Consider the following 25,599-nt stretch of genomic DNA (forward strand, 5'->3'; position numbering starts at 1 on the left):
GGAGAATGCGCTGATCCTTTTACAGATCTAGTGTGCAAGAATCTTCCCTAGTCTATGTTTCCAAAATGATGCTTTTCTGATTGTGTTTTTCTGATCCCCTACATTTGAGTTGAAGAACATGACAACACATAACCTGGCACTTCAATAATTATTTTAAAATACAAATCAAGAAAGAAGAAGAAAAAGAAACATAGTGCACATTCTTCTCTGGTTCAGATGCAAGTTATAGAATCTCATTCTGAGGTAGCCTTCTATAATACTTCTATTCCATATATATATATTTATATTTTTGTTTTGATTTTTTTGTGTTTTTTTTTTTCTTTACAAAAGTGCATAAATACAATGCTTGCTAGAGTTTGGTCTTTCATATTTTTCTTTCTGCTAGTAGTGGGAAAAGTGGAAGAAGAAGAAAAAAAGTTGAGGTCACATTGACAAGCCATACCAATGCTCCTATCGGAAACCCCAAAGAAAGAATTCCTTTGATACTCATGTACTGACAATGGCAGAAGGCATGATGGAAACCAGGGTCAATGTAAATGGCATCCTATTAAGAGTCTCAAAAAGTACTTTTTGCTGTTTACAGAATTTTCTTTGTTCCCTGGAAGAAAATCTAGTGTCATTCTCAAATATATCCTGTGGGCTCAGTCTTGCTAGCCTTACATGAACCCTCCCACTGAAAGCAATGGTTTGACTAGCAATCTGTTGACACAAATGAATCAGCAGGACTTGGCCCAAAATAAAAAAAAAAAAAGATGCATGAGCACTGCTACTGTCAAGTACTGCTAGTGTACTGCTACATCTCTGCAATGATAACACTATAACCGGTGACACAGTGCGTTTGAAAAGCCAACGAGAAATAGATTTTTCATTTGTGGGCTGGTCTGTTATTGGAAATACAGAAAGATAAAGGGCCTTGACTACCTACATGTTTTGGGTTATCATTTATTACCATCCATACTTGATTAGAAACTGGAAATGCATATTTTTCAAAATTGTCTGATACATGTATTAAAATGTTTGAAACGAATAACAGAGATATGAACAAACTGAACTAAATACAAATGAAGGCTAAGTTAAAGAAATGCTATTCAAAATAGGCATCAAATATAAGGCACTCTAAATGTAAAATTAAAATAAAACCCAGCATCCCCAAACAATGCTGTAAGCCACAAAACGTTTGATTTCACAGAGCAATGTGTGTTTGGCTTTGCCCTGTTACATACGATAAATGTAAATTATATAGCGCACACTACAGACAGTATACTATTGAATACAATTTTAAAACATCTTAATACCTAGTATATTACAACATTCTCCCCTCCTAAAGGGATATGCACTGACCTTTCCCACATGCACACCTCCTACATTTAATAATATGATTTCTTATTGCACTATAGTGTTACAAATATTGAACTTCACTGGAAGCCTAAATCACATACTCTGTGTGCGTGTGTGCATGTGTCTGCATGTGTGTGTGTGCTCAAGTGGCAATGTGGATAGAAATATTACTTGGGATAGAGATGATGTTCAAATATCAATGATGTGCATTCCTCACTTCCCTTTGAAACAGAAGCTTATGGACCTTGGAAATGCAGAGATGATCAAACAGTAGTTTAATATAATTGTAGTATGCTGAAAAACTTTCCCAATGCTTTGATAAATCCAGGTATGGAAGAATTGATACGTTTATGTGTATGTCTACCTACCTGTATCTCTGTAACTATACAGAGAGTTAGACAAGGGTAGACAGCAATACATACATATACTTACATATATAGAAAGAGAGAGGGTGTGGGTGCGCATGTGCGTATGTGTGCATGTGTGTGTGTGTGTTAGCAGCATCTTTATACTTTGCGCCTCCCTGTTGATTCCAAAAGAAACCAAAAAGCCCCATTCTGATTTAACTGATTACAATGAATATTTTCTTAAAGAAAAATAAACCAAACAAAACTGTAAAAGTAATATCTAACAAGACTGTGGTACTGTAGATAAATATAGGACTGCACAAAAATGTGCAAATTTTCAAATTATTTAACATTTCTACAGCACAATATTACAGATAACCATTCTACAGTTTAAAAAAAATCTACAGTTTTTAAACAAAAAGATTAACAGTTATGTAACCTTTTCTTTAATTCACTTCATTGAATGATAAACTCTTGTTAAAAAAAGGAAAAAGTTTACACAGTTAAAAATGAAGCACAGGTCAGCAGTGTCTTTACAATACTAAAAAACTAAATCAAGGACTTTCTTTTTAAACATTCCCACATTTTCCCTAAAGTGTTATGATGAGCAGTATGATGGGAAAGGGTGATGTTGAAGTAAAGAGTCTGCTTTGTTTGAGAAGCCAGGACCCAACCTTTTAACAAACATCTTGCACTGACTGCAGTTCTCTCAAAATTCCTCTTTGCAAAAGCATGCAATCCTGAACAAGATGATAATTTCCTCTTCCCTTTAACTTCAACCAATGTCGAACCCTTGAGGTATCTGTAAATGAGATCCTTCAGACGCCTCAGTGGTCAGGATTCTTTTATTATGGTTAGGTTATTAAACTGTGAATTCTTGGTCCACATGGAATAGGGTTTTTTTTTTGTTGTTTTTGTTTTATATATCCCCATTATTTTTGTTTGTTTTTTATTTTATATATCCCCAATAATTGCTCCTTAGCTAAGAGTTAAGAAGTACTTCTAAAGCACATTGTATGGCTCAGAAGCGGCTCTCTGGATCTTAAAGGGCCTGCAATAAAAATCCACGACTGGTTTTTATGTTGCATAGTGATCAAAGCTGCCCAGATATTCCAGTGCGGCTCGATAGCAGAACTGGTATTGATCCTGGAGAAAGAAAGATAGAAAACAAAAGCATCAAAAAGCCAGCTTGTTGGTTGGTTTCTATTTTCTTTCAACTAAGAGTGAATAATTTGTGGCTACAGACAAATATACCACAGAGGCATCTGCAGTTCAGCAATATTCTCTTGCTGACATCAACAGAAAACCAGTCTGAGTTACAATAGATGAAGATACACACTCATTTAATGCAGTAACATTTTCCACAGAATGCAGCTTCTTTTTCTGCAGAGACTATATACCCACCTACAGACCATTTGTTATTCTGGGTTAATATAACATCAGCATAAAGCTTTCTTCTTCTGGGAGCATGCTAAGACACTGTTCCCCCATGTATTTGAAAATAAGTAGCAAAATATCCAATTAACTCTGTAGCAAATACAACACTCTAAGTGACAAAATCCGTCACAGCATTAATATGGAATGCTGTAGGAGAACCACCAGGTTAAAAATCACGTTAAGGAAGCAAAGGGAATCCCAACCTTTCAGTAATATAGGGTTTGATGAGGATGTGAAGGTATCTTAGCCTGTGGCAAGAAAAGGGCCTAAGAGAGAACTATGTTGCTAAAGCACCTTATTAACATGAAACAGATTGCATTTCAACTTACACCTGGAAGCAAAGTTCAGTGTGGTGAGAGATTTGCTTATACCTCTGGTCAATCCAACATTTGGCATTCATGTTATTCTCATCCCCTCTCAGCAGTCCTTTTGCTCATTTATGTGATAATGCACACTTACACTAAAATGGCACGTCTGTGTACTCATTTGCAACTGCCACTCAGGGTTTAAATGTTAAAAAAAAAAAGAAAAAAAAGAAAAGAAATTGCTTCTGAAAGCCATCCAAAATATCAAGAAGGTCTGCTTATTTATCTGATAGTGCTATGTGGTAACCCCAGATGGGTTATACTTGTTAAGATCACAGTTAAAATTCTTTTGGAGACCAGAAAACTCATCAGATATTTGCTTCAATGTAGTGGTATGATCATTAATAGTTCTTTTCTGCTTCCTGTTGGAACAGTGGGAGAATGCATTAGACATGCGTAAATTTTAAGTGTATGTGTGGTCCACAGGGAGTTCAAGTGCTTTGTTGAATAAGGATTAGATTTCCTGGCAGTTTATACTACTGAATGAGAGATTTGTTTTCCACAGAATCCTGAAAGAAATGAGTACACAACATTTCTACTTTCAGCAGCGGGGATGAAGGGTAGCATACAGAAATAAGTCAAAGTAGGAGGAGGGAGAATATATTGCATAGCTGAACTCTATTTCTCAGGTAGGCTCCAAGAAGCATAGTTTTTCTGTATACTGTACTTATTTTGTGGAACGAAAATGACAGAAAGCAGTCATTTTTCATTTTGCATATCCAGAAGAATGATGGTAATGGAAAAGAAATGGAATTAACTCTTCAGTTTGGTCACAGTGATTTACTTGGCTAACTGACAAGATTAAAAATAAATATCTTTATTTTTCATATAAGTTTTTATGAAGTTGTCTTCTTAAAAATAAGACTACCCAGCTTTTATTGAACAAGTTTAATTTTCTTGTGGAAAATGGCAAACTCTGGGGAACCATTTTAAATTTCACAGACTGTAATTTAAAGACCAGTGTCAGTCAAATTTTACTAAATAAATGTATGACCTAAAATGTTGCCCTTCTCTTGCCCTTTTGCTTGGTTCTCCTAACCTATTGGCTCTGGCTTAGTTCCAGTCTCCTGTTTAGAAGTTTAAGTAGAAATTAAGCACAACTGAAAATGTTTAAGTATTCTTTATGACATGACACAGTTCCAAGCATCCAGGCCCAGGAAATTAGCTGATCCCTTTCCTTATTTCTCTATGGCACTCTTGCTAACACAGAAATTTACCATTATGATTTTCAGGCTAAACAGCCACTTGCTTGGTGACACAAAATCAAGAAAACCATGAAAATAATACAGTGTCAGTCTGAAGCCATGAACAACATTTTGCTCCCAGAACAAAAAAATCAGTGGATCCAGCTGCAGAAACAATTTGTCTCCTTCTTTAATACCATACATTTCTGCCAGGAAACAAAGGTTCAAATAAAAATGGGTAATGCTTCTTGGAAAATGGTTTTCCTCAACTACCATAATTTAGGATCCACTACTGAAATGATTTTTTTTCTCCCAGCCTGCAGTATCTACTGCTATAACAGGAAATAGTCCTTGCAGTATCTTTATGGCAGATTTTACACTGTAGTCATATAGTCACTATATGACTTAAGATATAAATGTAAGCACATTTTACACAGTCTCTATCTGTGCATTTTTTGGCTGTGGAAATACCCCTTCTTTTCCATCACCATTGTATATGGATACTGTTTTGCTCACCTCTGTCTGTACCATGGCTGGCCGCTGCGTCCTTAACATTTTGACAGTCTGGAAGATATCTACAACACCTTCATATCTCATTCTTTCTAACACAATGCTCAGGGTTATGAATACTCCAGTCCTTCCAACACCCGCACTGTTGCAATAAAAGAAAAAAAAGGGAAAAAGGAATGTTAATTGACAGTTAATGCTGAAAGAATTGGCTGACAAATTATCTGTGGTTACAACACACCATATGTGTACAGATTTCTATATGGGGAAAGGCTCACTAAGCAAAATTCCACAGCAAACTACCACATTGCATTTGGAAGAATAATTGCGCTCAAGCAAACTTCACATGCTACTAAGTACTTCCTGACTCTCCAGTCTTCATTGCAAAGTGACTTGATTTGTTCATCCAGATATACAGTAATCAGTGCATGGTGAAGGAAAATGAGAACGTTTGTTGCCGATGACCTATGCTGGAATTGACAAGAGAAAAAGAGGCCAAAATGTTTTTTACTGCTTGCTTTACTTTAGCTCGTTCACGTATATGCCCTGTTTTGCGCATCTTCAGTGTGTTAGTTTACCTTCTACTTTGAGTTAGAGACAGTCTGTGAATTTTCAATTAATATTGAAATTGTTCATACACACTACAATTTTAATAACGGATACACAGAAACCTTCAGACACAGCTTTTATTCAAGTCTGGCAGTCTGGATCTTTAGTTTTCCAATACTGATATACGTACACCATGTCTGTCTACATTAGTCTGAAATGTCTTCCTTGATATATGGCTTGTTTGCTCTCTGTTCTGTCTTGGGTGTCTGTTATTAGCTAAAACCCCCAAGAAGTGGTAGAAATTCCTGTAATCAATAGAGCCAATAGTTGTCAGTTATTAAAATTAAACAATCACTTATTCATGAGGATGAGTCTTGGACAAAGAGACAGGTAACTACACAGAAAAAAAGATATTCCAAGTCTGAACTTGTATGGGTGGAAATTAAGCACTCCATCATCTCACTGTTGATGCTAATAATTTCACAAGGTTTTCTGCAGTCAGACAGGCTTGGAAAGCTGGAGATTTATGACACCTATTCACCAGACAGGAGAGTGGAAGAACATGAACAGCAGGGAAAGACTGAAGAACTCTGAATGTTGGTATGGACTATGACAGAGATCCAGTGAATTCATGAGACTAGTGCGAAAATCGAATGTCCAAATTGTATGATGGTATTTTAGTGTTTGGTCTAGATCAGTGCACCTCTAGGGTTATTTAATATATGTGATTGGATTTAGCAATTTTGCATAACCTGTGCGCCTTTGGAGAGCTGAAGGAAAAGGACAATTGAGACACAACTTGACAAAATATCATGCTCTCAGTGCTGGTTTACCTATATGTGACGACAATGGTCCTGGACATCTAGAGCAACTGGAGTGTAAGGTCTCCTTTCCCTGATGAGGTAAATTAGAAAGCTAATGTTTAAGAAACATGCTGAAAAAATCCTGGAAAAATAGCATTGGAACCTGCTTGGACTTTATAGAGATGACAACAGTGTGATCTAAACCAAGTAGCCCAGAAAGTGACCAGCAGAGTGAAGGCAGATAACCATTTTCCATTCTCCTTGCTGCTGCTCAACCATTTAAAGATATCCAACAAAAAAAATATGATTTGCTAAATATGTGTGAGGACTTCTAGCCTCACATATTAGTCAAATTTTTATTACTTTAAAAAACCTACCCAGAAGTCTTTAATTCAGCAAAAAGAGGGAATTAATTTGTTGTCTTATGTTCTTAAGGAATGAAAAAGTATCTGGAGAAGCTACTTAATGAAGAAGACAGACTAATATGAAAAGATCTCAATACTTGCAAATCCTAACTAGCCATCAAGTGTAGTATTTTGGTAAAACCTGTAGGAAACTGACCCTGTTCCCCTAAAGGGGCAAGCATATTTTAACATTGTATCAATTCCTATTAGAAGATGCTTAGGATTTCTAAAGAGTGATGGAAGTCCTCATAAGTACTAGTAGCATTTTAATGATCAGCTGATTTCTTTCAGCACAAGCTGAAGAGCAAACTAAGTTCTACCATGACATATAACGAAGCAATATGACATAGGTTTTAAAGAATCCTGAATTTAGTAAATGCTGACAGCACTACTTCATGATGTAGTATGATTCACCAAAGTTTAAACAATTAGAAACCAAAGTTAGGATGCTTTAATGAGCCATGAGGAAGTATTGATGTTTTTATAAGAGGGAAGAGTTTGTTGTTAAAAATACATCTTGAATGCATGCTGGGAAGAAGTGGTCTTCCTTACTCTCCAGCTAAAAGCTGGAATAACAAAGTATAAACATTTAAAATTGGTTGAAGTGAAAATTTTGCTTCAAGATGAACAGTCCTTTGCTCTTTTAACTATTTTTTAATTAACTGCCTGATGAGGTTAGAAATTTTTAAATTGTAACACACTGATCTATTTGTAAAAATGCCAGAGAAGGAGAACATTTTAAAATTGTGGGTGGCAGGGGTTTCCTATGTAACAGAGAAAGCAAACTTGTGAAAAATGTGTAGAGTGGGAAGGAAACCACTGGAAAGTGGCACTAGGGGAGTCTGTCATTTGAAGAATTTCTCTGTAGAAGAGAAATCCTTAAAAACTCATCATGGTACAAAATGGAGGCATTATTACAGTAATTCCACAAAGACTAGGAAAGTGCAGGTACCCAGGATCTTGTGCTTCCTGGAAGAAACAAATAAACTTACTAATTTGCTAGGGACATTTCCTATTCATGTAAGTTGACTAACATTGATAATGATGATTAGCATTACCAATCTCTAATTTGTTGTCACAATGATGGTAAGACATTTAAAGACCAAACCATGATGAATTATACCGGATTTGACTTTGTTTCTACCAAAGTCAATGGCAGAAATCTCCATAATTTCAGCATGAAAGATCACACCCATTTGGAAGGGATGCATAACCTACTGCAAGCAGTATTTCATTCTAGTCACAAGTAGACAAGTTTGCATGGTACAAAGAACTTAGAAGACTACCATCACTTTGCTTTCTTATGTATGTCTGCATAAAGGCATAAATATTGCTTATTACTCCTCTGCTCTCAAAACTCATTAATGTCAGGAAGAATAAGGCTTGTTCTTATCATGGTTGTCCTTCATTTTCCCCTGCCAAATGAATCCCAAACATTGCTCTGCAATGCTGTTCTCCTTAGCAGGCCATAAAAATTTTTAGGCACACAAACCCAGTAGGATTCAAGTAGTCCAATACATTTATTTTGTCAGTCTTTCAGATTAGGGGAGCATAAGGAACTCTGTTAAAACACACTGGTGTTTTAACAACTTCAGGTTGCTCCTGACTTTGGAAGGACAAGAATCCCTCTCCCTTTGTACATTCATATGCTCTAGTAAACTTGTTCATTTTATCTTCATGATAGTATTGGGGCATTACTTGGCTTGCAGGAAGAACTTGGAACCTGTATCAGTATTTTGCATCTCTGCTATATAAATAATATTTAATCTACCAAAAATAATTTAATGTTACAAAAATGAGTATCTAAAATCCTAATGGAATTTACAGAAAACAATTTATTAAATAAGAGATAAAATATAAAGATATTGGTTTTGGCCATCTGCTATAGACTCTAGAATACTGTAGAGAAAAAAAATAAAAAATACAGGAATATTAAAAAAGTCCACCCTGGATTATTCCTACACACCCTGCAAGCGGTTTTCACCGCATATCAGTTGTAAAGGAATTGAGGGAAGTCATCACATCAAAAAATGGGCATTACATTCTGAATTTAGAACTCACCAATCCAAACCTCAATGATTTTTTGACAGGCAAAGTTTCTAAACACCACTTTTCTATTCCATTCCCTTTCTTGAGATAGCTACCATTTTTATTTGTCTCATCTTGATTGCTACTAATGTGCTACTGAGGTATAACTTGCTTGTTTACAGCTAATAATTCCCACCAATGTGACAGCCTCAATTTTATTACCAGTGGAAAAGAAGTATCAGATATAGCAGCCTGTGATAAGGCTCCTCCTACTGCTTTCTGTGTGTAGCACTGACCAGATTGTTTCTACCCCACCTTAGAGACATTTTTAAGTGAAGAAAAAATCATGTGCGTCCACATATTTCAGAACCTTTTCTGTGTAAATGGGATATCGCAGAACAGTTCCTGTTTCGTAAAGCAGTCCTATGTGTTCCTTTTTAGATCTTCTATTTGATTACATTTTCTGACAGTTCACCTATGAAATTCCATTTACATATACACCTTGACTGCAATCAGCAATCAACTTTAGAAGAAAACAAATCTGCATATGAGTTGTTTTGAGGCTTTTTTAACTTACCTGCAATGAACAGAAATTGGTCCATCCTGACCAAACTGCTCTTTTGTTTTATGCACTTGGCCTATGAAGTCAATAAATCCTTCTCCAGACTTTGGCACTCCTTGTTCTGGCCAGTCAGTGAACTGGAATTGCCTCACTGTTCGGGACTGGCCATCCTTTAACAAAAGACACAGATAATGTATTCCAAAAGCATGTTCCAGCGGCTGGAAGTCAGTCAGCCAACAACCAGAAAGACAATCACAAAACAGGGACACTGAGAGGAGGTGGGGAACAGCTAAGATCATGTTTATGAAGACTCTTTCAATTGCAGTACTGGCTGGTGCTTTTGGACACGTTGGCCCAGAAGTGCAGTTTCATTAACAACATTACATAGATTCCCTTCTGCACTGGACAGGAGAGTTGTATGACATTCTGCCTGTGTAAAAAGTCTGTCTGAGGCTAAAGACATAACAATCTCACCAGGTTATATGATTTTTTTTGGTAAGTTATGTTTTGCATCCTGTGGACTGCAAATTCCTTTAAATACAGAACAGGTAGAATAAGGCCATCCAATCTGACTCTCCATTTCCTAGATATACCTATCTACTGCATGGCAGGAATATCTTCACTGATAAGACTTATTTAGTCATTGTCCTCTTTGCAGATGATATCTTTAATAGTATGGTGCTTTCTATGAGGTGGACATTTGCCTGGAAAAAGATGGGTCAAGACAAGCCAGTTGTTTAACAAACCATAAACTTCTCTTCAATCATTGTAATTTCATTCACTAACAGCTTGGACTTAGTCAAAAATCGAGAAGAAGGGCTTCCTCTCTAAAACAAGTTGGCTGAAGCTGTTCATTCCCTTTGGTTAAGAATACTAACAGGATTGTTTAAAACTGCAGAATACTGCAGCATGGTTATTTTTATAATGAAGCCACTGGAAGTATTAAACGCCAACTTCTGCTGTATGCCTATTTAATGTGTAAACGGTCAGGACACATAAATAGAAAAAATCCAATACAAATGGATGAAGTAAATTTGTTCTGAATTTTCAAACATTGTTCTTGACGATTTTGACACTGCCAATCTGCACAGCTGAAATGTTTAAAAGCATGGGCATAAAAGCATGGGCACATGAGATACTGATGTGAGCTAGTGCCTATGTACATGTTGTTTCCTAAGCACCCACCCTGCCCTGTCTTCAAAATGGTCTTCTACAAAGTGAAACTCATGAAAAATTGAAATGATTATAGGAGATCCCCTCAAAAAGCAACAAGTTATGCTGGAGGCAAGACCAATCTTTTTTTTTTCCCCTCTATGACAAGCATTCAGCTATTACAGATCTTTGAAATGAAATAAAAGTGATTTTAAAAATAACCAAAGGAAAAACCAATACTTTACTTTTATGTTTCCTCTGGTGCTGTGGGTTTTTGCCCCCCATGTCTCAGATGAGTAAGGAAAACAGAAAATGGGGGTGTGTGCCAGCCACTGCTCCACGAGAGGACACACATACGCTTCTGCGACTTACTATCTCTTATATTCCCACTAGACCACTGTGACAATTTAGTAGTCCATTTCTGTGGAACATTTTTGCCCACTTAAAAAAAAAAAATCTGTTTGAAAACATTTACCTGATTTTATTTCTTGTGGGCATCAACACAAAGAACTAAATATTTCCTACCAAAATGGCACTTTGCTAATGCAGACTTCTCTCGTAATGGTCTCTGTGATCCCATTTGCCCCCAAGAAGACATAATGAAATTGCGTCCTTCAGATAGCCTTAGGCACATGACATTAATCAAGAAGACAAAACAATAGGTTGATTCCCTCCAAAATAACCTCCTATTCTTCTAAAGTAAAGAAAGAAAACCTTAAGTCTGACTCACTTGCAACATGTTGGTTAAGGAGATGAAAGCTCTTCAGCAATTTCTGTCCCTGATAGGAATTATGCTAGAATAACAGTAACTTTTTAGAGGTAGAAAAGATAAGAAGGATGCTGCTTTACTTAAGTCTAGACTGTCATTGGAAAGACCACAAATTTCTATGTGCAAAACAGATTTGATGGTATTTATTTATTTTTCAAGTGTATCTAAATCAATTGCATTGGCATATTTCATGATCGTAATAACTCAATAATCCAGCGCAAGTCTGTAAAAACTGATCTGATTTAGTTTTAATGGCAATAACTTCTGTTATTTAATGCTAAGTAATGAGCACAGAAGTAAAGTTACGTTAGTCTGATGTTAGACTAGCATTGAAGTATATTGGGAACTGATCTGCAATTTCTTACACAGTTCCCTCTGCTACTGACATTATAAACAGTGCTGCTTTCTTTTAATGAGACGCTTGCCAATAGCAGTCCAAATACAAATGCCAAATTTTATTAAAATCTTTACTTTCAAACATTGTAACAGTTTGCACAGCTAGTTATCAAAATACAAACTTTCAGATCCCTACATGGAGCAGAGGGCTTTTAATGTATCATCCTATTGATTGGCTGACTGTTTGGATTTCTTCTTGCTCCTTGCAGGGGATATTCAATTGCCTTTTGATGAGGCTGTAGAATTTATAATACTCTCTTACAGCCATCACTAATAGTTTAGCCTTAAATGAGACTGACCCAACATATTGACCTCTGGAGTTTACAGAGAAAGTGAGTATAAAGCAGGCAGAAGCAGTAGATTGAAACAGTTACAGAGGTCAATTTCACCTTACAACAATTCACAGCTCAGTTTCAGAAATAACAGGGAGTTTCACACCAGACACTTGCTGCTGACATCTACAAAGGCAGTGTGCTTCTTTTCGTGCCCCTGGGGAATACTTGGCTGGCTCGGCTCTGCCAGAACAGGGATGGTATTCTAACGTTACAGATGGGTTTGGAAATAAGAGGGAGAGAGGCTGGTCACAACCGCTGAAGCATTTACGCTTTCTTGAATACAACAATTTAGTTAGATGGTCTCAATTACTGGCTGTGACAGCCATAAAAGCCTAACTACAGGAAAACTATAATGTACATTTTGGTAAGTAGTCTCCACCGCTTCCAGTAAATTTGGAAGGACCTATAGTTTCCCAGCACATCTAGAAAATTTAAGATGGCCCTGTGAGCTTGCTGGTGTGTTGTTTAACAAAATTTGGACCATCAAGGTAAAGAGATTTTTAAAATTTGAGAAGCAATGACATGTGATGGTAAAATGTCACAAGACAGCCAAGGTGCACATATGCTTGGCACTTTTTAAAAGAGGTGTATTAATATCAGGTCCAATAAAACTATTTCTGGCAAATTAAGTTATTCAACCCTTTCAGACTTTTTACTGGTTTGCTAGCTATAAGTAAACAGACTTCCATAAATATCCTAGTTCATGATAAACTCTTGAAAGAACTTTTTGGAAATATATACTGTTTGCAGACACTTCACTTCAACTACATCTGTGGCTTTTTGTTATCATTGTTATTTTGTGATCTGAGCTTGGTGAACTATGTCACATAAGACCTCTTCCAGCTTGAGATGTAACAGATTTTTAATAGATGATCTATGAAAACTATGAGCACAGTTGTAGTGAAGTTGGCTTTGACTGCCTATGCTTACAAGTGTGGTTAAAGACTGATGTTAGGAGCCTGTTCTTCTCCACTTTTGTTAAGCACAAATAGGTTACAGAAGCTATGAGTTGTGATCACTACTAGTTTTCAAATAGAATGAAAATCAGATCCAGTGTGTCTACAGTTTCTTTTAAAAAACACACACCTAAGTCTCATTTGCCAAATTAAAATGTTCATATGCTGACTTGGTTAGTGACAATACTGTCTAGCTAATTGTCAGTAGTACCTAATTTTACTTGAGGCTAACATTAAAAGCAGCAGTCTAGCTAACTATGTATGAGAAAGTCTAATATTTTGGATGCTGACTGGCAACTCTGAGTAATCACTTGTGTTATTCCTGGACAGTACATCCTGCTATTTCGCTTGAACAAATAGTATTCTACAGCGCTTACAGAAATGGAGGCTGTCGGTAATCTTTCCTGCCATGCAGACTAAAGTGCTAGAAATCAAAAGTCTGAGAAATGCCAAATATATATTTACAGTTTATGTACATTTAATCTTATATCAGTGGTCAGTTTTGGACTCAGGAATTCAGATAAGAAATGCAGTATGAAAATGAGGATGCTAGGGTCACAGCTGCATGTACCTACTCCGCAGATATACAAGAGTGCTGAAAATATGCTATGCCAAAAATCAAATCATAATGTGCAAAGCTTGTCAAGCTTTTCTTATGAATGCTATTTGCTCTGCAGTTTTTAAATCTCAATGTATTAACCTTCATACTCACTCAGCCTAGAGGGTGGTGCAAAACAACATATTTACAGCTGTAAGTGACAAAAATTGCCCCCAAAAATGATCAAGGGGGAAATGAGGAAAAAAGGGAGAATGATCCTCAAATCATCTAATGTATTTTGGCACAAATAATTATTCAGAACTTTACAAAGTTGTGCTGCCCAGATGTTAGATCTGAATGAAGTCAATTGTTCTTACACAAAGACCCCATTCATTTAATAATAACAACTTTATCTGCTTTTTGTTTATTGCTTGTAGAAAGTACACCCCTAGGGTTTTTCTAATAATAATAATAAAAATTAAAAAAAAGAGAGAAAAAGAAAGAAATCGACATTTTCTTTTAAACTTATGTGAACTAGTGTAATGCCACGTTAACTTACCCTTGCATCTGTAACCTTGAATTCCCTCAGAATATACTGTGGCATGTTGTACTCTGCCATTGGATCTACTACAAAATACTGGTATCTGGCTGAGCGCTCTGCAGGCCAGTACTGGTGGCATTTTTCCTGCAAAATAACAACACAAAATACAGTTCCTGTTACTCGAGATCACTACCATAAACTGGTATAAAATCTTTTTCACTCAAACAAGTGTAATACTCATGGAAAGTGCCATTAGTGACAGGAACATGAACTGTTTGTCTTGCTGTGAACATGAAGTTCCATACCTAGAATAAAAAAATGATCTTCACTATTGCATTGCAGAGGGATTGTCTCTGGTCGCTGCACATCTGAACTCGTTTATACTTCTGCTCAGTTCTATTATTTATCAGTGACAAGAGCTATCCCTAGCCTAATTTTCAATACAGAATGGAATTTAAATCTTGAGGCCACCTTCAGTTTTCTTTCCTCTTCCCTGTTGAAGCAAGTCCCCCTGGCCTCAGGCGAGACTCTATCTTTGCATCCACTAGCCATGTCCTGAATCATCTCTATTCCCCAGACACATGGCCTGACTCAGGTTTCACTTATCACATAGGGGCTTTATCTTGATGTAATCCTGTCCAGATAGTAAACTGCTTTGTTCTTTCCATTACACAAAGCAGCACTTGGATGAGTTTAGGACTGTAAACTGGCTGATGAAACTTTAAAGTTCAGCGCTATGAACTCACAGAAGACATTCAGATCTCAAAAATACCACACTTTCTTTTAACATTGTTAAAAACAGATGCTGCGAAAGCGAAGTTTCCAAATAAGAAATCTTCATTTTTCAATAGACAGCAATGTTCTCTCTGCAAACTTCAGAATATCAATATGCAAACTCAGTTGCTGAATCTCAGTGTGCCCCAGAGCAAAATGCCATGTCTAGCTTGTCTATTGCAACACATCTACAGATTGGAAAACCTTACACCTGGTCATCAGCAATGCTACCGATATTTCAAAACAAGAAGGAACCTAAATCCTCACTTTTATCTTTAGACATTCCCGTAACAACAAAATATTTTATTAAAAAATCATTATAACAAAAATTTTAGTAAAGGAATATTACAGCAGTACTTACTCTGCCCATTTCTCGTAGCTTAGTGAGCATGACCACAATTGTAGAATTATGCTCCCAGAGCATTCTCCAGAAGTCTTCAGTTGTTTCTGCTAAAGGACCCTGTGTAGCTATGTAAGCTTTTTGTTGTCTATGTTGAAAAAAAGTAAATTAATAAAAATATTTTAATCAAAAAAGTCAAGGAATATTACAGCAGTACTTACTCTGCCCATTTCTCGTAGCTTAGTGAGCATGACCACAATTGTAGAATTATGCTCCCAGAGCATTCTCCAGAAGTCTTCAGTTGTTTCTGCTAAAGGACCCTGTGTAGCTATGTAAGCTTTTTGTTGTCTATGTTGAAAAAAAGTAAATTAATAAAAATATTTTAATCAAAAAAGTCAATTGATACACATGTTCTCTGTTTATATGTAAACATTATCTAGAGGAAAAATTTATATACTATTAACAATAAGCACATAAAAACCTTATTATGACTGCTTAATCAAACTATGGCTTTTTATTTTTAGAACTTTGAAAGGGAAATTACTCTGTTAATGTTATGATGTATGTCTTTATCATTATTATTTAAATTTTAATGCAACTCTAATAGCTCAATTTTGTGTGCTGTAAAAAGCACTTAAGAAACACTTAGTTGTGCTGGTTCATTTTGTAGAAATAACTGTCTAACAATCTATTAAGTTTAGGAATTATAGCATCAAGCAGTTTCTTTATTAACTCCCTTTCAACAGTGTGATGCCTCCAGCAAAAGTAAGGCAGGAAGAAAATTCAGGAATGGAGTGCACTGCATTTCCAGGCCTTAATATCATACTAGTGGAAGCTACCAACAGGCTGTTAAGAGCTTCTGGATCAGCAGCTTTATAAGATGATGACCAGTTCATGTTGTTCTTGCTTCTTTCAATCAACAGAAACACCTTTGTGGGTGACAGTGGAGATGAAGGTTGTTTCCAATTATGAGCAGAGGCTCAGAAAATTATGTCTGTGGATACAGATACTCAGGTACACCTAAACCGCCTTAGGGAAACTATACTGCTTCTCCTTCATGCCTTTTTCTACCAGCTGCTTACGTCATCTAAGAGCATATTGCTCCATGTTGTCATGAAGATGCTGGTGGGCTACACAACTGTTTATGTATAAAATGCTTTTGGCAGCTATGTCTAGTCTTAATCAGTGTTCCAAGATCATAGGTTACCACCTTGACACAGAGAGTGTATCTCCTGTATGTTATTTCTATGTATCTTTTTAAGCAGAATAGTTGTGAAGAAATAGAGGTTCCAAATCATGAATGTGCTTAAAATCTCATGTAAAAATCAGCATGTAAAACATATGGGGAATTCTCAGTGGTTTAAAGGTAGGTAAAAATACAACGTTTAAGACTCTCTGTCATTTACAGAATTTTCCTGTATTGCATGGGTGAAAATCTAAACCTTTTATTTATATTTTAAAAAAACACCCAATCAAACATGGTATGCACAGATAATACTAAATTTCAGCACTAAATTTTCTTATTTTCAATATAATTAAAAAAATAATTTTGTAAACTTTTAAAACAGTCCACATGAGAACACATCAACAGTAGTACCTGTATCCATCAATGAAACTGGCATTAATATAATCAGAGCCTTCTACTCCTCGGATTGGCTGCAAGCATACCCTTGTAGACTCATATGGCATAATATTGACAAGGCGATTTTTGAATTTATTACATGGAAGATTGGCACTGATGAATCTTGAAGTGTGAGCCTTAGAGCTAGCAAGACGCTGTTGAAAATAAATTAAAAGAATTAAGGCCAGGTATAACAAAAACAAATGACACTATCAGATTTGATGATCTCTGCTTATTATCCATTAATGAATAATTTCAATTTCAGATGCTTACTTTTCCATATTCTATTGCATTACCTAAATATTTGTAAAGCTTCTTTTAACACCTTATAAAAGTTTAATGTCTGCTCCATTAATGCATATGGACAAAATTGAGTATTAAACTGTTACACAGACACACATTTCAAGCTATTGAAACAATAGGAACAGCAGGGTTAAACCACCCTCACTAAACAGTTTTTGTCTGGACACAACTGAGAATAGAATTGTACATTTTACAAAGGATCGTCTTCCTAATTTAAAATTTTAGCCTGCCGATGTCTTATCTTTTGATTACTGGAAACAACTGGTGGAGGACAGATCAGCATTAAGTGTTACACCATTTGTTTTTGGTTCCCCGCAACATAAAATCCCAGTACCTTAAATTCCAGTTCCATTCCTGTGACATTCTCGCCTGTTTCTATCTGTGTCAGCTTCTGGATATATGCATACAGGTTTCTGGCTGGCACTTCGGTATTTCCACATGTCACTGCTTCCAGCAGTGCATCGTGGATAAAGATGTATTGGTCCTCAGTTTGAACCATGTAATTCCTCTGCGCTCTCATTAGAGTTACGTGGCCATAAATATCTACAGTCTTTTCATGCTTTATTCTCTCTAACATGGCATCTATCACAATGAAACAGCCAGTCCTGCCGACTCCAGCACTAAAAGAAATAAACACAGGAGGGAAAATATGAAGGACTATTTCATGCATTGCGCTAGCTTTTAAGGCATTCAAGTTTTAAAGTTTCATAACACTGATTTGAACAGAACATTTTTCTGAATATGAAGATCAGCTTTTATGAAAGAGGTTGGTGCCCTGAAATAAGTAAACTCCTTTAACACCCATTACAAGCAATTGAGAACATGGAATGCTTTTATATGAGATCTTTGCATCTTGTAGTTTTAGGCTTGACTATAATAGAAATAAAACATATTGAAACATGTTCTAAAAGTATATGTTCTTAAAAATGGAAATTACTGGAGATGATGAATCCTCTAAGAATTCAAGCTTTATTTGTAGCATGAATTCTAACTCATTAAACATGCTGTTGTTGCTATTCTGTTTACAGAGGTGAATTTATTGGCAAACAATAATGTTACAGAAAATGAGTCTTACATATTTCTGTTGTGCTTTGGAGGTAAACTTTCTATCCCTCTCCCAACTCTGTCAGTGGGGCTTCTATTAACACAGATTGTTCTGTCCTCTGCTCTTTCACTTAGCCAGGCCATGCTGTTACTCTTTGCAATGAAGAGCCATGCCTAGTTAGCTGTGCTAGCTGTAGGCTGGGGAAATCCCCAGGTGGCCGCTTCAACGTCTGTCTTGCATCTCTAGGAAAATGTAAGAAAGATCTGGAATGGCCAGAACCTGGACCAGGATGCTTAGTCGTCACATTATTTCAAAGGACAGATTATAAAAGGACTAAAATATGCTCAAAGACAAAGCTTGAAATCACAGCATTGAATTAATGTTCAGCCTGGGTGAATAACATTTTTCAGGTAGAAGCAAAGTTAGTGCTTCCTCACAGGTTCTGAGTTAAGTCAGTTGTTGGTTTTAGGCAGGAGCTGAAGTGAAGTCACATCAATCCTGTTGAGGACAAAAACCCTACTACTTCTTAGCTCTCTGCACAGTAAGGGATTCCTCAGGAACAACTCTGAGCTAGAAAGTTGCTTTCCCCTCTTTGGTGGGACTTGAGGGTAGAAGATGACATGGGTCAGCTACTGTGAGCTTGGCACAGGAATAAAACTTGACCATTAAATATTCAGTTGGATCTAAGAGAATTAAACCTGTCTCAGTAATAGACCTACTTAACAGCAGTTTATTTTTATGATACGTGCTGTCAAAATGTGCCAGACTTTCAAGGATTTTCAGTCATTCCCTCCCTGTCTTAAAGGTATTGTCTGTTACATGCATGGGCTACCTTTAATAACTCCTGAAGACAATGTTATGCAATCAGGAGACAAAAAAGAGACTTACAGTTCTCACCTTGATGTGATTATTATTAGTCATGCATGATCCTTTATTACACATTTGGCATAACTGAACAGGAATGACGTAGAAGGAATATGAAAAAGACTATAGAATACACAAGACCAGAAAATATACTGAAGGTCTGAATACGCAACTTGTGTGCTAAATGGAGCCATGTTTCCTAAAATCTCTACAGAAATTCTTTTATGGAGATGTTTGGACATCAACTGTACTGAATCAATTTTCTTTCAACTATTTGCGTACATGTAGCTATATACAGCACAAGTTTAAAATATAATGGATTTTGTATATCATTTTTATATCTGGGATCACATCATGTCTGTGACAATGAATGATAGTTTCTGGCCTTCTAAATGCTTAACTGTTTTCAGTTAATGACATGAAATGCAGTACGTAGTATAGTAAGCAACAGTTTATAAACCCTCAAGATATTGACATTATCTAAATCAAGGATATTTAAGAACACCACAAATTGCCATTTTTTGAAAAGAGACAGAAAGAAATAAAAATAATTACAACCCAGATTCTAGAGGACAATCATATAAAAACCAAGATCTTCTCACAGTTCCTATATTTTCATAAGATACTAAATATCTTAAGTTCATCCTGAAATTGATAATTAACGGTAAACCTTTATTTCTTGCATGACACTTCAAGAATCTTTGCCAGTTACCAGCAAACAGCATTTACTTACAACCAAATCAGAAGGAAGTACAGAGCAGAAAGATGTTTTAGTCTCACATGAGCTAAGTTTTGTTTCTAAGATTCCATATTTACATACTGTTAATCATGTATTCTTGCCACCAGTTACTCTTCCCAGAAGCAGATCCCCTTCAAACAGCTGAGGACTTCTGCTAACAGACCAAATGCATCAATCTCAACTTTCTTAGATGCCACTCTGACAAGAATAAATCGATATTCTGAGCTTAAGAAAACTTACCAATCAATGATATTGATCAATAAGAGTTGTAGAGAAAGAAAACATACAGACAAATTGTATGATGGATATCCTAGCTAAATGGGAGTTCATTTACATTGTATAATAAAAGCTCTGCATTCCAGGAAACCTTAGTGACCTTAATGTTGGTAATAACCATGGAGAAAAACTCAAAAAATTGTCTCACTATTGCTTTTTTTTTGATTGCAAAGAAATCACCACAAGTAGCACACATTTTTGTATGTCAGATTGGTTTGTATAAAGTTTTAAACCATTCCTTAAATGATGCCTCTTTGCATTCATTTTTTATCAGCCTAACAAGTGCTGGCTAAGTGAGAAATAAGAAGGTTTGACAGTGCAGATGTTCTCAGTAGTTTAGAATATGGTTCTCTTTCCTATCATCTATTAATGAATTAATGTTCCAGCACCGTGTTTATAATTTGATATGCCATTTTTCAGATCAAACATTAAAAGGTTCACTGGTACCTACAGACCACAACTGCAAAATTTGAACCCAGTTAAAAGCTTGCACTTTCATCTGGAAAGGGCAGTTTTCATTTCTTCTCTTCACGTCTTGTACTATCATTTATATATTTATTCTTCGCATAAGCAAACTCAAAGAGGAATAGTTATCAGCATACTGTAGAACAGAAGATATTGACCAAAACACATTACTGTCCACCGATGTTTTCATGATGAAGATGGAGGGGCTGCCACAGTACATTTATTGAGGCATTTGGCTCCACTGGGCTCCTGACACACTCCTCTCCGGATCACTTTATCCAGCAAGATATTTTACTACCTTAAGGTGTTCAGGACATTCCAAGTCTGCCAATTATAAAAGAGCTGTGTGTCTACCAGACTACCCTTTTCGGTTTCCAGGTAAAAATGGAACCAATGTTATGAATATTTTAACTTCCTTCCTCTTTGCCCCTACATACCTTCTAACTCCAAACTCCAATAGTTTCCCATACAAGAGCAAGAATCTATCTTATCTTTACCCCCTGTTTCTCCATCTCTTCTGCTATCATACAGACTTCTTAATATGGTACCAATACACTGCTGGAAGCCACACAGTTTGAATCCTCATTAATATGCCACTGGAACATCAAAAAAAAATTCCTACCTACTTTCTGCTAATGATGATAATTCAGCTAATGAGAATAATTTCACAATTAATTCTACACTTGTTATTGACTTTCTTGCCCTTTTGGTTTGCATCTTCTGGTGTTACTGTCAAACTTAGAATTTAAAAAAAAAATTCTATCATTTCAGCTAGTGAAAGATACTGTTACCTTTACAACCTGAAAACCTAAGCAATCTGTTAAATGGGCGTGCCTACTAGGAAACTGTTATTGCTTCAAATATTATCATTTATCTCATTGTAACATTTGTTTTCAATTTCTAAAAACATGACTGACTCAGTCCCATGAGCTGAAACATGTTTAATGTCCTGTGATGCAATACAGCTGCAGTTCACAAAAGAAAAATTAAGAGGCATAAGGGGACCATTCCACATTAAAATCACTGTATGGATGTGTTAAAGGTTGGCTTTTGTGATTAGTTTGTAGCTGTTTAAATGATGACCCTTTACTGATACTTCAGCGATTTGGCAAAGGAAGGAAGTGTAATTGCCAGTATTCACAGACCATTTAATTGGAAGCAAAGACAGTAAAATATGGACCAAAAATCATTTAGGACATTTTTGACTCATATCAGGGGAATATTTTATTGAATAGTTCAGTTTCAGATTGAATGAAGCTTGCATTTATGAACTGAAAGTACACAAAATTGCTTGTGATATGGGAAATATATAAAAATGCCTGGATTTTATTGAGGAACTTCTTATGATTAATTAGATTCCAATCCCACAGAAATTCTGTAGTAGTTCTGACAAGGGCAATATTTAGATTATTTTCTCCTTTTCCTGTTAGGAAATTAGAACACAGTTGAAAATCACCCCTCTGTCCAGGAAGCAGCAAAAATGCCCCTTATGAAACCATTGAACATCCTTTTGAAGGGATACATCTGACTGAAATAGCATGAATACCTTGTGAAAAAAGGTAAATTTAAATTTAATTTTAGAAGAGATACTGGACTGCTTCAAGAATTCTGGTACCGGCTTATAAGAGACCTTTGAGAATTGATCTACAAGTGGACAATGACTTTATTTTCTTCTCACTGTGGTTATGGTCAGATACCAGCAATAAAGTATGGTATACGACACATTTTTAGGTGTAATGCTTCACCAAACAAGACTTTAGCCATTGTGTTTTCTTCTTCTCTATGCTATGCATGGCGACAACCATATTTGTCATTGAAGTAATATAAAGCTTCTTAAAATGAACAAGGGAAGAAAAAAATCAGAAAACAGGAGAAGATTTCACTACAAGTAGATAAAGCTCATTCTAGAGCTCCCCAGAGTTTTCATAGATAGCTGGCAAAAGTATAGGAGGCTCACAAAACAAAAGTCAGCCTTAGATCTTTCTTCCTTTACTGAGCTTTATGAAGATTTCCTTTCACTCTCTATGTTCTCAGAATTCTACCATTACCATAAGTTCTTCAAATATAACTGCCCCAGATTTAAGCCCAATTTTTTGTAATATGCAACTGCAGAAGTGTAATAATGTTCAGGAAGTAAATCTGTTCTTCATCTAATCCTGAGTTCAGCTCTGGAGAGATCAAGCACAAGAAGCTGTCTTACCAGATTACAAACAAACTCTCAAATATTAAAACATACAGAATCAAAACTCCAAGAAATTTCTCTAACAAATTCCATGTGCAGGCAATAATTGTTTATTAAAATAATTTTAAAAGCTGAGGTTTTCGTGCAGGATAAAAATGTAGCATTAGCAGTGTTCAACAAAGCAAAACAAAGCAAAGCAAAACAAAACAAAACAAAAATGTTTTAAGAGACTCTTCTAACAAGGACATTCCATTACAGAAGTTCAAATCCTCTCACCAGACTTTAAATCCAGGTCTGTCATGAACCAGAACTTTACAGAAATGCAGAAGGACTCCTATAGAGCTTCAAAGCAATACAGGAATGTAGTTGTGGAAGTGCATCATGTAAAGAGCAACCCCACTAACTGATAGCTCACAAGTATTAGAAATAATTTACATGTTAGTGGAAGATGTACCATGTTGCACTACAAAACTAAAAGATATATAAGTAGTTCATTAAAGTAATGGAGTGTAGGAAATAACATCTGAAACCACAAATATTACAGCCACAGGTAACTTCTGAGCACACTTTTAAAGTGGGACAGCCATTTACCTGGTTACATTTTTGCACTGCCATTAGATTTAGGAGGTTTCTGTAGAACTAATTGGAAGGATTTTGTGCGATATCTTTATTCATGCTCACACTCATTCATTCACTCACCACCCTGTGACTCCACTATTTACCGAAGGATTCTGTAAATCTTCCCATGGATGCCATTCTGAGGCCATTTTGCATGCCAAAGTGCTGCCCTTGCATTTGCCTCTATGACAAGCAGTGTGGCCCATCTCAAGAATGGTAGAGAAATCGTAAAGTTGAAGAAACATATCCCACAGGATGAAAATGTATGAAGGGGAGGTTAATCAAACTAGATAACTCAGCCTGGAGCAGAGAAGACTCAAGAGAAAGTGAGATATGAAAGAAGAGCATAAAACCATGCATTATGTGGAGGAGGTGAAAAGGAAATGACTATTCATTTTTTTGCTTGTAACACAAGAAATAGGATCATGAAATGAAATGATGAGACAGAAAATTTAAAACAAACAGGAAGTAGTTTTTCATGTAGTACATAATTAAATTGTGAAACTCATTGTTGCAGAATACCGCCAAAAAGAAATTAATGGAGGAAAGGATCCATTAAGGGTTATTAACAAACAAGTTACAGACACAACTTCTCCAACAGAAATCCTTTTATTAGACTTTGCTGGAATTTGGATAGGCACTCTAAGAAAATAACACTCTAGACATGTCCTGGGAGAGGAGCTTAAACGCACTGTCTAAATTTGGTCTCATGGTCCCACATACTTAAAGAAAGCACAAGCATTCCACTCCCCCCATCTGCTAATCAGATCATCTAGACCTCTTCCTTTCAATCAACACTTCTGCCTTTGGGTACCTGACACTTTTAGGAACTATGCCATTGAAAAGGGACAGCACTATTTATGATCCTTGTTTTTTCTTTCTTAAAAGGGACAGAGTATCACAGAGTAGTTCTGCCTGCTTCTTTCCTGAAATCATGAATTGTTGGTGAAAAAAAATCTCCTATTGTTTTGCTTGCAAGATGGAATATGGCAGAAATTACACAATATGACAACTGAAAAGTTCATTGATCCTATTTCATAGCACTTCTTTTTCTTATCTCAGTTTCCCTTCAGAGTTGATTGTTGATTTTATATAGCAATACGTGCCGTAATCCTGCTTTTCATAGAGGATTTTTATATATACACACCTTACTGTAAATCACTGTATCACCCGATTTCTTCAATTACTCAGATATATAAAGAAAAGAAATTAGCATAAACTATATTTCTCTGTACGGTTTTATCTGTGCACAAGGATTTACTGTGATTTTTTATTTCAAAATTAATCCAGTTCTCAGATATCCTCCTTATTTTCCTATTTCTCTAAACACAATCTTATATATTCAGTGTACTGCATTCTGTATTTAGCATCAAAGAGTAACTATCCTAAATATCTCTTCTCTGTGAGATTTGTTGAGTTTCAGTGTATGTTTTACATTCTTTGTACTGTACAATGCATTCACAAAGCATTCTTATCATTATGCATTCCACTAAAGAAAGAAAGATCTAAAATTTACTGAAACAGAGTTTAGTGAAACGGAGTTTAGAAAAATAATGTATTCTGAGGTTAATTTTAAAAACACATTTTACTGTGACTCATTACCTTCAATTAAAGCCAGATCTATGCATGAACAGCTGTAGTAAATACAGAAAATGATACTTCTGGGTAATTTATGAGAGGAAGTACACTGCGATTCTATCATCAATAAATAAAAGTGAAGATTACAGCACAGCAAAGAAGTCAATAAGCAGAAATTATGTTGCTTGCTGCTAACAACTACTCCTTGCTTTCTTTGCATTTCAACCTGTTTTGCTTTCTCAGTGTGGAATGTTTTGAGGAGTTGTTTCGTACTTTTGCATATTTCTGTGATTTGATTACATTTTCATGTGGAACATGTAGAAGAGCTATTACCTTCTCTGTGTGGGAAATAGGAAGGTGAACTGATGCTATCTGAAAATGAATTAAAGAAGGTGGGAAGAAATGTGTTCTGCAGTACTGGATAACAGGATGACCTTGAAAGTACTTGCTGAACACTAAGGTGCTTCCCAGTTTCAGAATCCTTCAGGACCCCTCCCTGATTCTAGGTGTTTGTATACCTATTGTGGTCAACAACTGTTTCTTTTTCTTAACACCGGCTGCCCTCAGGATCCCCGTTTTCAAA

At 36.0% G+C, this 25,599-nt stretch overlaps 1 protein-coding gene across 1 annotated transcript in view; it reads right to left on the minus strand.

The window, feature by feature from the left end:
- Positions 1–2,743: 2,743 nt before the first annotated feature.
- PTPRD (protein tyrosine phosphatase, receptor type D) overlaps positions 2,744–25,599 on the minus strand; it is a 301,312-nt gene continuing 278,456 nt past the window's right edge. The window contains exons 31-37 of the mRNA XM_019470759.1: positions 17,584–17,869; positions 16,923–17,101; positions 15,547–15,673; positions 14,230–14,355; positions 9,540–9,694; positions 5,188–5,323; positions 2,744–2,831 (exon numbers count right to left, since the gene is read on the minus strand). Of these exons, the coding sequence (XP_019326304.1) occupies positions 2,763–2,831; positions 5,188–5,323; positions 9,540–9,694; positions 14,230–14,355; positions 15,547–15,673; positions 16,923–17,101; positions 17,584–17,869 (1,078 nt within the window). The 3' untranslated portion in view covers positions 2,744–2,762. The remainder of the gene's footprint in view (positions 2,832–5,187; positions 5,324–9,539; positions 9,695–14,229; positions 14,356–15,546; positions 15,674–16,922; positions 17,102–17,583; positions 17,870–25,599) is intronic.

The sequence above is a fragment of the Aptenodytes forsteri genome, unplaced genomic scaffold (genome assembly GCF_000699145.1).
Source record: "Aptenodytes forsteri isolate BGI_AS27 unplaced genomic scaffold, ASM69914v1 Scaffold46, whole genome shotgun sequence".
NCBI lineage: Eukaryota > Metazoa > Chordata > Aves > Sphenisciformes > Spheniscidae > Aptenodytes > Aptenodytes forsteri.